The sequence below is a fragment of the Aureobasidium melanogenum genome, assembly GCF_000721775.1.
Source record: "Aureobasidium melanogenum CBS 110374 unplaced genomic scaffold scaffold_25, whole genome shotgun sequence".
Classification (NCBI taxonomy): Eukaryota; Fungi; Ascomycota; class Dothideomycetes; order Dothideales; family Saccotheciaceae; genus Aureobasidium; species Aureobasidium melanogenum.
In genome coordinates, this window is record NW_024470077.1 from 19,977 (window position 1) to 33,144 (window position 13,168).

The following is a 13,168-nucleotide window of genomic DNA, read 5'->3' on the forward strand; positions in this document are numbered from 1 at the left end:
GAAGAAGCGGATGCGGGTCGTCGAATCTCAGAGGTCCCTAGCCTGCGTCGCGTGGAGGCAGCGCTCGCCTCGCCTTACCACATGCGATCTGCTGCTTCGGATACGGCAACATCTATGTCTCTAGACAGCCTGCCTGAGAATGGAGATGCCATGAACAGCAGATACCGCTCGCCAAGGCCAAAGCTGTTCCGAGGCAGAAACAAGTCCTCGCTCAGTCTCCGGGAGACAGGAGGCTTTATTTCAGAGGAAACCGATACCGCTCCAGCTTCTCCCATGTCAGCATTCCCGGGTGGCGGCGGAGAAGTACCGCCTTTCCGGAGGTACATCACACCACCTGGAGGTTCAATATCTATTACACGCACAGATTCGGCTTCTGGGGGTCATCATATCTTTGAAAGTTTCCTCAACCCTCCTAATCAACCACCGTCTCCTGGGGCAGACGATTCATATTCACCCTCATCTTTGGAACCTTGTCCAGAGCCAACATTGTTACGACCTTTCTGGATGCTCCGCTGCGTCGCTAATGTCCTCAATCAACCTCGTGGTGGTTTCTTGACTACCCGACTTTTCGTTCCTCGCCAGATATGGATGAATCGTAGCGTCAAACTCAAGAGCGTCGAAGACAAGATTTCCAACTGCGATCTGTTGACAGCCGCTCTGGGCAAGTTGTCCAAGGTTGATACTTATGACGCAGATGCAGTGCTGGAAGAGCTCCAAGGATTCGAGGAGGTGATGGAGCGTGTACAAGCTGTGCTCATCAAACGACTGGGCAGCGAAGTTGGCGTGCAGGGCATCAGCGCGCTGTTCAAAGATGCTCATGGTCAGACCGATAGCACTGGCACTACCGCTGAAGCTCGCGATTCAAAGCCGAATAAGAGCTACCTCAGTTCCTGGCGCAAGCTTCGAGGAAAGAACTCTTCGGGTGGCGTCACCGTTCCTCTGAGCAGCAGTCGCACGGAGAAGGAAGTTCCAAATATGGCTAGTGTGCCCATGACCAGCTTCGTTTCCATCGACAAACGTACTGCGCACAAGCACATTTCGCCCAAGGACGCAAACTCATTTGAAGGTCCACACAAGGAATATATGAGCAGTGTGTCTCGACTGTGCGAAGCAGCACAAGTACTTGATCAAATTGCACGTCAAGTCGAGGATCCTGGTCTCAAGCACTCTTCACCGACACACATCGGTCTGGAACTCAGTACCCGTCATGCTGCAGAATTCTTTGGCTTCTACATTTGCAGGTTCATCCTCGGCGATGTGACTCTGCTTATGGACAAGTACGTCAAGAGGAGTACCGAGTGGGTCATTGCATGATCTTCCTCTGCTGCTCCCTAATATCATTACTGGTTCTGAGATATCTACTATTCTCAAACCTCTTGCATCATTTGCATTATTCTATGTTACAGCGCATCATTATGTTGTACACCTAGAGGTCAATCTACCACCATTGTTTGTTTTTCTCGCATTTGGTTATACCCAAAAAGGTCACAAGTGACCTCTGCGTGTTGATTGTTCTTGGTTTGTTGCGAGTCCATCATGTTGTTCTGAATCTAATATTTATGAATGGGGGGCGGCTGGAAAAGAGGAGGAAAAGGCGCTATTAAATTCACAATCGAAGTTTCTAAGATGAATTGTTTTCTCCCCGATTCAAACATATTTGCTACGTTATACAGTGCTCTTCAATGACCTTTTGCAACATCGAAAGGGAAGACCTGGACTTCCTCCCTCACCCACCCCCGCCAAGACCAACCGCACAGACCATCTCTCCTCCATGATTCGCATCTTCAATGAACCACCACGTCAAAAAGTTGTCCAAGTAGATATCGACCCAGCACAATGGCCAAGAAAGGTACTACACATCCTTGCAATTGCTTCTATATTCGATTTCCTGTATCAAAGCGGTAACTGACATGATTTGAAATGACAGCAAAGTCACGCACCATCGCCGTGCGCCTCATCTCCATGGCCTTGACCGGCTACTACAAGACCCTCGTGCGCCCGCGTCAACACAGACCCTTGAGTATGCTCAAGTACGATCCTGTCGGTACGTTTTTTTGCTCCTTACGCCCGAGTTTCCTGGATGCGATGTGAGCGATGCGACAGAACGAGGAGGGCCCAACGAGAACGAGACGAGAGGAATTGAAAAAAGAGAAGGCAACGGCACAGTGGCACTCATGTGCAGATCGCAAACATACGAGATGGAAGAAGAGAACAATCGCTGACTTGGGTTTTGCGACATACAGTCAAGAAGAAGGTTCTCTTCCTCGAGGCAAAGCGTGGTGGTTCAAAGTAATCGCATCAACGGCACGGATGAAAAAACTGGTTGCTATACCTGACAGCTCCTTCGTACGGAAACGTCCACATACCGTTACCGCGTTCGATCGATCATACAGCCGTCATATTCCGACTTTCGAGGATACCAGGGTCATTGTCTTTATGGAGTCAAGGAAGAGCATGGATCAGGCGTTTTTTTGGGACTCGATCTTAGCAGCAAAACGATGCCAACCCACATCGGGGGGCCATGTACAAAATGTATCATAACTCATACAATTTTTCCCGTCGAAGTCTCTGTTCTTGAGCAATTACTTTCCGTCTCCGGCTATTCACGAGCGATACCTTTGCCCCAAAGTGATTACCATCCATCTCGGGCGATTCCCCAAATCATACTGTCAATAATGCTGCTTGTTCATTCCGGAGCAAACTTCCCTCGTCTCTCATCATCGATCTCACCGCACTATCAACGTCGGGCGTGTGGGCTGCTGATCTCATCATTGAAGCGGTTCATCATGTTCTGCTCCTTGTCTGCATATCCTTGTCAGATGTGTCATGCGCAAATAAGACATCATCTACTTACTGTTTCTGCTAGAGCGGCGTCTCTGAGGACCTGGTGTTACAGTCGTCGACTGAGAGCGACGAGGAGTTGCGGTGACGCCGCGTTGGCCGGATGTAGCTGGAGCAGGAGTTGCATTCTCAGTGCGCTGTCTCTTGTTGACCTTGGAGCTCTGGGAGGCAGATCGCTTTTGAGGACTGCGACTACCACGGACTGAGCTACTGGGAGGCGAGTACACATCGCTGTCTTCGGCATCTGAAACGTCATAAGTGACACGTTTGCCCTTGCCCTTGCCGCCAGCCTTGAAATTGTGAGGTCCACTGCTCAGTGCTGACACTTTCTTCTGCGATTGGGAGGCTACTGCTGGTCCTTTGGGAGCTTTCGAAATCGCGACGGACTGTAGAGCTCCAGGTCTACTCTGCTTGGGCTGGCTCTCCAGTCTAGGTGTCAGCTTCTTGCCCACACCTTGTAAGTTCTTGCCGCCTGTCTTCATGGGTGTTTCGAATGCATGTGAGGCCACAGCCAAGTCGTCAAAGTTGCTTAGATCCAGCGACTGCTGCTGCGTTTGTGATTCGACACCCTGGGTTTGCTGCTGGGAGACCTGTGTGCGATCTTGGCTCTGCGTTTCTTCCCATGGATACTGTGGCTGATCTCTGATCGTGTCAAAGTCTAGGACCTCACTCAAGGATGAGGATGACGAGACACGATTGGGAGACTGAGGTTGCGTCTGTGCCTGTGATTGAACGTTCTGGCTTCTGAATCTCACTCCTTCGGCATCCAAGACCTCTTGGGAACCAAGACTGAAGGCTCTCTGTGCCTCTGATTGTGAGCTGGCAGGCCTCGAGGTCGCTTTTGGAACTTGCAAGCGTGAGTTGTCCAGATCCAGCATCTCCTCCTCCTCCTGTGGAGGATTGCTTGGACGAACGATGTGGCCGTTTCCCCTTGGCTCGCTGAAAGGCCCGAAGATGGATGCACCGTTGCTTCTAAGCTGCGAGCTCTGAAGAGCATCGCTTGTAGGCTGAGTCATGCCTGTAGATGTAGTAGAGCTAGTAGACTTCGAGACCGAACGTACGTTTCTGTTGACCGCTCTTCTGACTTTCTTGGCAGCTGGAGTAGATGTTTGATCTTGAAGATCTTCCTGTGGCTGGGAGTCGGGGATCTCTGTGGTAGCTGCAGCAGCGTGGGCATGATCCCGCTTCAATTTCTCGATGTCTTGCTTCAGCTTCTCAGCATCAGAGTCTTTCTGGCGAATCACCTCTTGCTGCTGAGTATGGCGTTCATCCATCTCTTTCAGACGACTGTTGGCAGCCTCTAAGCTTAGTCGTAGACTGGAAATTTCTTTCTGTCGTTGCTCAGCCTCATTGCCAGACTTTTTCTCGAGATTCTCTAGTCTGGTTTCAAGAGCACGTTTGGCGGAGTTGACTTCTGTCAAACCAGCTTCCTTCGCTTTCAGCTGGGTCTGAGCATTTTGAGACATGCGAGATGCATCCTCCTCCATGGCCTTGACAGTCGTCTCATGGGAGCGTTTGGCTTCTTCACGTCCTTGCTTGAGAGACTTGATCTCATCCTGCGCGACAGTGATCATTCTGTTCAGATCCTCAATCTGGCGATCGCGATCCTGCACATCTTGAGCTCCCTTGCGCAAAGAATCTTCTGTAGACTGGCGAGTCTGATCGTGATCTCGCTGCAGCTTCTCCAGGCGACGACCTGACTCAGAAATTTCGTTGACGAGACGCTGAATACTTGCATCCTTCTGCTTCAAATCTTCTGACCAGGCAGCAGGACTGCGATTGCCATATTCTTGCTTCAGGCGATCGAATTGAGACTCCAGATCTTTGAGAGTGTTATCCCTGGCCGTAAGTTCGCGTTCGACCTCCTCTTTTTTCTTCTCGAGTAGGAATTTTTCACGGCCAAATTCCCTGCAAAGCCTGCGGACTTCGTCATCGTGTTGTTTTTTGGCCTTTCTAGTGTCAGCGGGCACACGATCAACAAAACAAGGACAAGTCGCTCACATTGGCCTTAATTCTGGCCTCCTCTGGGCCAAAGTCAGGGACTGCGTTCTTCGCATCTTCGACTTGCTTAGCCAGCTCGCCGATCTGGCTCTGAACGATTGTTAGTGCATAGTTCACAGTTGCTTTTCCACGTTTTAGCTCACCTGCAGATCTCCCTTCTCACGTTGTAAGGTAGTCTTCTGCTCTGCCATGGAAGCAATGGTGGCCATGTTTTCAGCCTTCTCACTCTTCAGCTTATCGAGCTCTTGCTTCAAATTACTCTCAGAGGTGGCGAGTTCCAGCAACTTGGCTTTGTCGGCTTCTGCAGCGGCTCTGGCCGATTCAAGGGCGGTTTGAGAAGACTGTAGTTCGTCAATCCTTTGCTTGAGTCCTGCTTCGGCGTTGTTCTTGTTGGTCAGGTCTTCTTCAAGCTTTGTGATCTTCTCCTTGCTCGTATCCAGATTCTGTCGCACTTCGGCTACCTGCTCTCGTAAGGCAGAATTTTTTTCTGATATCTCTTCCCAAATCTTGAATTGCGACTTGATGTTGTCAAGAGCTGTCACGACCTTGTTCTCGGCTTTCGTACGAGTTCTAGAGTTGAAACTGTTGGCGCTTTCCACGTCTCTGACGTGCTTCTGGATACTAGCATCTGTTAGCATAGAGTATGAGTGATAATGGGAGCACACTTACCCAGAGGACAGCTGTATCACCGATGTCTTCAACGCATTCATGTTCGTTCCAGCAGAACGAAGTTGTTCAGATATACTTGCGCTCCCTTTCTTCAGCAGTTCGAGAAGCTCGCCAGACGTTTCACTGGAAGAAGTGCCTTGCTCGATGTAAGTTCTGAATTCGCCCAAGTGCTCGCTGATCTTGCTGACGCATTCATTGAGCATCTTCTCAGTGGAATTTCTCTCGGCGTGGCAGGCCTGAAGATGTTTGTCAAAAGCGTCGTGGCGCTGCTTCTCCCGAACGAGTGACTCGGAGGTTTCCCGAAGGCGTCTTTCAAGATCAGACTTCTCCATTGTCTGGGCCGCAATAGATGACTTGCACTCCCTGATGAGGCTCAAACTGTTGGCCTTCCATTCCTCAAGCTTTGTGATATGTTCTTGAGCGTTAGTGGCTGTATTCAGATTGGTGTGAATTTGAGATTTGAGCTCTCTGAGATCGCTGTCGTACTTGGCCTTGCTCTTTTGGAGACTCCTGATATCATGACCGATGCCATTGTAAGCTTTTACCATGGTCACTAGATGCTCAGAGACCTTGGAGTACTTTTGAAGACGGGCTTTGAGCTTCGAGCATTCAGTTTGGAGGCTCGCTCTGTGCCGGTCGGATTTCTCCAGCTCGGCCTGCTTGGCTGCAAGACTTTTCACCCAATCCTGCTTCTCCTGCAACCGCTCTTGATCTTTCAAGTGATCGGCAAGCTGGTACAGCTGTGCAGCCGTGTATGATGAGAAACTGGACTTGGGATTGACCATTGTGGTCCGTTCCGTGAGGCCAGTTTGTGACGGCTTTCTCCTGTTCTTGGTGACTCTCGGCAGACAGGGACGATTGGAAACCTCACGAGTAGATTGGTGTACATCCACAAGGGAAGATAGCATAGTGCCTTCCAAATTTGGAGGGTGCTGCCCACTGCGATGTGCGTTGGATGATAGCGTATCCTGAGCAACTTCAACACGTAGCTCAGGAGTAACTGCTTGTTTCACCTTTGCAAGTTGGATGTCTTCGATAGGATGGTTTTCGTCGACTAAATGCTGGTCCTCGGATAAATGCTGCTCAGGAATCGAGTGCTGCTCTTCACTGGAACGCTGATCGTCGTCTGAAGGCTGAGCCTGAACCGAAAGCTGTTCTTCCAGGCTGATGTGGTGATCACCATGAGACTTTTCATGAGTAAGCTGCTTCGAGACTAGACTGTCATCGTTGCTCTCGAGCAAGGCGTCCTGTGTAGTAGAGTCTTGCATCGACATATCGACAGAATCAGTGTGTGAGGCCTTGGGTAGGACAGAAACATCTTCCTCGACGTTCACATCTCGCTGCTCAGCATGTTCAGTGGAGTTTGGTCCGATGCGACTGGCTGGTTCAGTGACCGTGAAGATATCTTCAGTGTCTGGCGACGCCTCGGAAACGACTTCCATATCCTTGCCAGGACCGATGTGGGACGGAAGCAGTCCTGTTGGCGAGCGAAATCTGACAGGAGGCGTAGTTTGCTCACAAAGCGATTTTTGCAAAACCATAGCTTTGTCGTGAGGTCGACCAGTTGGTGCATCGCGAGGAGCAGAACTGTGATCAAAGTCAGCAAGTGCAGATGTTCATCTCGAAAGACAGCACCCACCTCTTGCGTTTGAGCTGCCTTTGGCCGTGCATGTGCGAGTGCTCTGCACGCCGTGGAATGTTTTGTCGTGCATGAGGGGTCGAGGGAGCTTTCGAGCTCTCGTCGACAGTGGTAATCTGAGATAGCGGTGAACCAATTGGCTGCACAGCTTTCTGGTATGCGGCAGGAGCTTCAAGGTTCAAGGTCAGCTGAGAACCCAACCAAGAGAAGATTCTGCCAAGACCTTTTGGATTTGAAACAATCGGGGATTCCTTTTGGACACTGCGTGCTGATATTTGGTGTTCTTGGTTTGACTTTTCGAACGAGGAAGAGAGAACAGCGTTACTTGACTGGCTCGACGAGACTGACTGCACGCCCGAAAGATTGTTCCGAGACGCCTGGGCCTTTCCGAAAGCAAAACCATACTCGACGGACTCAGGCTCCGTTAGACGCTTCAAGATGGGTCTTGTCGGGATGTCAAGCTCTTCTGTAGAGGGCGTAGCAGAATTCTTCTGGATGATTTCAATAGCATCCTGATCAAGTTCGCCGCCTCTGCTGCTGGGCCTACTACTGGGTGCGCTCGTGGGAACGCGAGTATCTGACTGAGCATGAGGGCGAATAGTCACCTCTGTGCCAGTCTTTGTGGGGACACTGGTAGTCTTCACGATCTCGTGATAGGACGATTCGGGCATGTTGTCGGAGAACGAGCCATCAGGCGAGACGGCTCTCTCCATATGGTTAAGACGGCTCTGCCTTCTTGGCTGGCTTGACTCGGGCATGGCTGTGGTCGGAGATTGTCGACCTTCAGAAGAGCAGGCAACGTGATCAAGGAAATATGGTGTGGAGGATGAGAGAGAAGAGGAAGTAAGATGGGAGATGGAAAATGGAAGAGAAAGAACGAGAGAGCGTTGAGAGACATGAGAGTCTGCCGTCACTTGCTGAGAAGGAGCTCTCGAAGGGAAGGAGCTACTGCAGCTGCCCAGCAATGCCCTTCTGCTCACTGCCTCGCCGTGCAAGAAGCCATCAGCGTGCACCTACCTCGATTCGATTTTGCTGACATGTGAAAACTCTACAGGTATCATTGTGGCTCATGCGTGAACATGTTGCTGGCATTTCTAGAGCATGAATGCATCTACAACTGCTTCCAAAACCCTCAAGTTGCCCTGCACGTCGCCCATCATTCGAAGACACACTGCACTTCGCCGTCCATACGAACGAGCATAGAACCTCCAAGCCTGCCTGATGAGACTGGCGATGGTTGATGTGCAGATGAGCAGTTGAGGTCAAAGTCAAAGGAGTATGGTGGTGCTTTGGGAGGAAGACAGCTGTTGGCTTGGCAGGCACAACTCCGCGTCACCTCCGAGTCTCTTTGATAGTCCCTATTAAACAATAAACAGTACCACCAACATATACACTCCAATGCGGTAGATCTGGCTAGATTACGAACACCTGATAATCTGGTCCTACGCGACTAGAATTGACCCATCATGGCCGACCCGCTATACGAACTTCTTGCACCCTACTTTGACCGGCCTACACCAGCGTCCACGACACGCGAGTCGATACCTTTGCCTAATGACCCTACAACAAGCGCCTATCTCGCCCGCCTACCCACCCTTTCTCTACAACCCTTGACTACGACCGAACCTGCATACCTCAACTCGGCAACTCAATCGAGTCTACGCTCGTTGCAGGCACTATCCAAGCGCTCGCATCGTTCCGTAATTACTGCAACCGATCACCTCTCGAATCTTTCTACCCTTCTTCCCTCGCTTTACACGCAATCACAAGAGCTGGAAGATGCGTTGCCGAACCTCGAGTCGGCTGCTACACACTTTGCGACCAAGTACGACAGAAACACGGACAATGCCGTACTTGACAGGAGGAAGAGAGCTATGCTGCTAAGCAGAAACGTGGATAGAGTCAGCGATGTCATGGAGCTACCAACACTGTTATCTACTGCTATCAGCTCCTCGTCAGCCGCTGTTACTCAAGGCACTGGAGGCGCAGCTGCTTCTGGTTATGCTTCTGCTCTCGATTTGCATGCACATGTCAAACGACTGAGAATATTGTATCCGGACTCCAATCTGGTAGGAGATATTTCGCGACAGGCTGATGACGAAATCCAAAATCTCATAACCGTCTTGATCAATGGTCTACAGAATCCATCACTCAAACTTGCTGGTGCAATGAGGATGATTGGTTGGCTGCGACGTGTCGCTCCTGAACTTGCCGACGACACCTACAGCAGTGTGAATGGACAAACAAGGGGAAGATCTTTGGGGGCTGCCACAGGAGAAGGATCATTGGGTGCGCTCTTCTTGGTGTGTAGGCTGGGCACACTACGGCGGACGCTCGAAGCACTAGACCCTCTGAAAGATCTCGCGGATCAAGAGACAAGTCGACGATCAGAGCACAGTGCCCGCCAGGAAGCCTGGATGGGAGGCGCTCAGACCGAACGTTACTTGAAGAGATACGTCGAAGTGTTCCGTGAGCAGAGCTTTGCCATTATCTCAATGTACAAAAGCATCTTTCCCTCAGCATTACCGATACCCGGCATGGCTGGATCAGATCTCACATCACCTGCTGGTACACCAACACAGACCTCGAACGCTTCAGATGATGCAGCAACGTCCTTTTTCGAATCCGACGACGATAAGACACCATCAGCACTTGCGACTTTCGCACCACATCTGGTCGACATGCTTTCTGAGACTTTACGAACTTACATGCCGAACATTTCAGAAAGGTCGTCAAGAGACAGTCTACTCACGCAGGTATTATATTGTGCAGGCTCTCTGGGTAGGTTAGGTGCAGACTTTGGTATGATGCTGGCCCTCCTTGAAGATGAATTGGACGAAGAGGCCGAAGCCGGCGACAAAATGCACGTAGACGAGGATGAACATGAATGGGTACAAGTCATGAAGAAGCACAGAGTGCAAGCTAGTCGACTGGAAATCCTAGCGAGCGGTGTTGGATCTGGGCGAAAGACGAGTGCTAGTTTTGAATCTCGCAGGCCTTCTGCCGTTCCCGGTTAAAGAATCACAGATGACAGACGGGCATGTTTGCCCACCTCCTCAGTCTTGCATGATGTTTGATGGCGCACTGCCGTCTTTGCCGATCTGTTTGAAACTAGCAAACAAGCGTGTACCGTGAAGATGGTGTATGTATAGCGATCGTCTTTACAGATGCAAACATCCGAGCGGAATCAACCTGCAAAAGTGAGCAAGAGATAAGTACTCCCTTGGCTACTTGCCGAGTTTACTCGTAACTCCTCGAACTTGGCAGTGTGTTTGATGAAGATCCGAAAGAGTGGCTGGTGTTTGCGGGAGTGGCTTGCATGGGGTCAGCGGCTGGGGCAACTCAATCCATGATCCGCGTCATACTTGAGAACATTCCTTTTTTCCTCTCCGACCACCTTCCTAAGCGGTGCTGAGGAAAATGCGCAAAAAAACATGATACTCGATTCTCGGGTTACGTGTTGGTACTGTAGTCGCGACTGAAAATCGATCCTGAAGTCCCTGTCCAACCCTGTAGCACGCGTTTCATCGTCTGAAGATGACAATTCTCTCATACAGCTTTAGCCAGGAAAAGGTGGGTCAAAGAAGTCGGGATGCGCATGTCCGTCGTTCGTCTGCCGCGCGGCCATGGACGACTGTATTTGCTGCGGTATCGATATTTCAGCAGCCCCGTCTCAGGCACACGGGATGTAGGACAAGGTGACGCGGTCATTATTAGATGGGTGGCCAAGTTGTCTTGCTCCGCCGCTACTCGTCACCCAAGACTTGATCCGCCTATCTGATCTTCCTATTATCATCAGCTCCTGCCTTCTTTTGTTGTTTTCTGATTGTAACTCGACTTTTTCTTATTGTTTGCGCCTATTCGCTTCGTCTGGTACTGGTATCTTGAACTCGCCTTTGACTTCTGATCAACAGCCATAATACGCCCAATTATCATTGATATATGCCTGCTTAAAGCATCACAAATAGCAAGCCAAGCTGCGACAAATCCCCACCATTCGCGATGAAAGGATCACATGCTCTGGTATTCGCCAGTATTATCCACAGCTTCGCATTAGCCCACGACGTTGGAGCAGAAGGATACTTTGACCCCAGCGATGGTGAAGCATGGGAGCTGAACTATGGTTATTATCCATATCGATCATACCAAACCACCGACCTTATCTCGCCACAATTCAGGACTTTGATTGATTCGCCCGAGTGCCACGATGACCGACATGTGTTTTTCACTCCTCGAGGATTCTCTATCGCAGCACCTGGACCAATGATCGTGGACAGTTACGGCGAACTCATTTGGGCAAAGAGTACAGAAGGACAGGCATACGACCTAAAAGTGCAGCAATACAAAGGCGATCAGTATTTGACATATTGGCAAGGTGACGACAGAGTTCGAGGCCACGGTGCTGGAGACTACTACATGGTATGCTCTGTCCAGCACGCCGACACCAACTACGCGCTAACATATCCAGCTCAATACTGGATACCAAGAAGTACGCAAGATCTCGGCTCTAAATGGTCTGACAGCCGATCTTCACGACCTCGTCATTACGCCTCAAGGCACAGCGCTGCTCACTGTCTACGAGGTCTACCCACACGATTTGAGCGAGCTCCGCAACTTCGAGGAGTGGGAAGAAGATCCACATTACATCTGGGACAGCCTCTTTCAAGAGATCGATCTTGAGACTAATGAGCTTCTGTTCCAGTGGCGCGCATCAGATCATTATTCCATCAGCGAAACCTTCAAGTCGATAGGAGGTGCAGGCACCCTTAATGAGCCCTTTGACTGGTATCATATCAACTCAGTGGAAAAGGACGAGTTCGACAACTACCTGGTCTCCGCGCGCTACACTCACACCGTAACGTATATCAATGGCACTTCTGGAGACATCATTTGGATCCTGGGCGGCAAGCGCAACATGTTCAAAGACCTCAACGACGGATTCGCCACAAATTTCGCGTGGCAGCACGATGCTCGATTACACTCGATCCAAGAGTTCCCTGAACTGTTCCGCGAAGACATTGCACTCCATGGAAGCAGTAAAGAGGCGGATGGTATTACGAAGCAGCTCGTTACTCTCTTCGACAACAGTGGAGAAGATGTCGAACATACGCTTGACTCGTCTCGTGGGCTTCTACTCGAGATCACATATCCCTCCGCTCATCTGCCATTATCTCAGCATGACCTCGCTCAACGTGATGACGCCCAGATTCAGGACGACAGATACTTGGCAAAAATCGTTCGATCGTATGACCATCCTCAGGGCCCTCTGTCAACTAGTCAAGGGTCGCTACAAGTAATACCCTCCGAGGATGACGGGACAGACTCTAAGGTGTTCGTCGGCTATGGATACAATGCTATTTTCTCTGAGTACAGCGCAGATGGCACTCTCTTGTGCGACAATCATTTCGCAACTAATTACTCATGGGGTACCGGCCAGGTCCAATCTTACCGTGCTTTCAAGTTTTCCTGGACTGGTCGCCCTGTGGATCCCCCCACCGCAGTACTCTCGACTGATGGTCAAGTTTACGTTAGCTGGAATGGAGCCACCGAGGTCAGAGGATGGGTTCTACAACACAGCCGTACATTGTCTTCCGCCGGAAGTGACTGGAAGACCGTACTCGACATCGAGAAATCCGGCTTCGAGACTGTCATTGATATCGAGGACGTTGATTTACTTCGATACATCCGAGTCAAGGCGGTCGATCAGGATGGTGTGATGTTGGGCGTGTCAAGAGAGATCGACATGGGCTGGAGTGCCGTTCTGACAAGCTCTGTGCCACAACTTAATGCCATCGATATGGCGCCTATCAAGCTGATTATGTTGATCTGCATCAACGTCACCATCGTGTTTGTAATGTACGAGCTCTGCAGGCGTCTCTATACGTGGCGTCAGTCTCGCAAATGGCGGCAAAGAAGAGGGATCCGCTTGTTGTCTGATGCATAGAGAGGAGTCTAGAGGTTGTTTTTCTTTTGTCATGTTGCATAGCGATGGCTGCACAGAGTGCTCTCTTTTGTTCG

The 13,168-nt window shown here is 50.5% G+C and overlaps 5 protein-coding genes across 5 annotated transcripts; 4 read left to right on the plus strand and 1 right to left on the minus strand.

The window, feature by feature from the left end:
• Nucleotides 1–297: 297 nt before the first annotated feature.
• Nucleotides 298–972, plus strand: M437DRAFT_15961 (uncharacterized protein; the record flags this gene model as incomplete). The annotated part of the gene is made up of 1 exon (XM_041018839.1): nucleotides 298–972. A coding segment is annotated over one exon (675 nt), but the record flags the coding sequence as incomplete, so codon positions are not given.
• Nucleotides 973–1,836: 864 nt separating this feature from the next.
• On the plus strand, nucleotides 1,837–2,293 carry M437DRAFT_87599 (uncharacterized protein; the record flags this gene model as incomplete). The annotated part of the gene is made up of 3 exons (XM_041028665.1): nucleotides 1,837–1,849; nucleotides 1,928–2,044; nucleotides 2,244–2,293. 3 exons carry the CDS (start codon nucleotides 1,837–1,839, stop codon nucleotides 2,291–2,293), a joined length of 180 nt encoding a protein of 59 aa, XP_040876351.1.
• Nucleotides 2,294–5,507: 3,214 nt separating this feature from the next.
• On the minus strand, nucleotides 5,508–6,953 carry M437DRAFT_57068 (uncharacterized protein; the record flags this gene model as incomplete). The annotated part of the gene is made up of 2 exons (XM_041023158.1): nucleotides 5,508–6,667; nucleotides 6,731–6,953. 2 exons carry the CDS (start codon nucleotides 6,951–6,953, stop codon nucleotides 5,508–5,510), a joined length of 1,383 nt encoding a protein of 460 aa, XP_040876352.1.
• Nucleotides 6,954–8,616: 1,663 nt separating this feature from the next.
• Nucleotides 8,617–10,167, plus strand: M437DRAFT_87601 (Dor1-domain-containing protein; the record flags this gene model as incomplete). Its single annotated transcript, XM_041028666.1, has 1 exon — nucleotides 8,617–10,167. The coding sequence occupies one exon, from the start codon at nucleotides 8,617–8,619 to the stop codon at nucleotides 10,165–10,167; it is 1,551 nt and encodes a 516-aa protein (XP_040876353.1).
• Nucleotides 10,168–11,152: 985 nt separating this feature from the next.
• On the plus strand, nucleotides 11,153–13,094 carry M437DRAFT_56741 (uncharacterized protein; the record flags this gene model as incomplete). The annotated part of the gene is made up of 2 exons (XM_041023105.1): nucleotides 11,153–11,569; nucleotides 11,619–13,094. 2 exons carry the CDS (start codon nucleotides 11,153–11,155, stop codon nucleotides 13,092–13,094), a joined length of 1,893 nt encoding a protein of 630 aa, XP_040876354.1.
• Nucleotides 13,095–13,168: the final 74 nt, after the last annotated feature.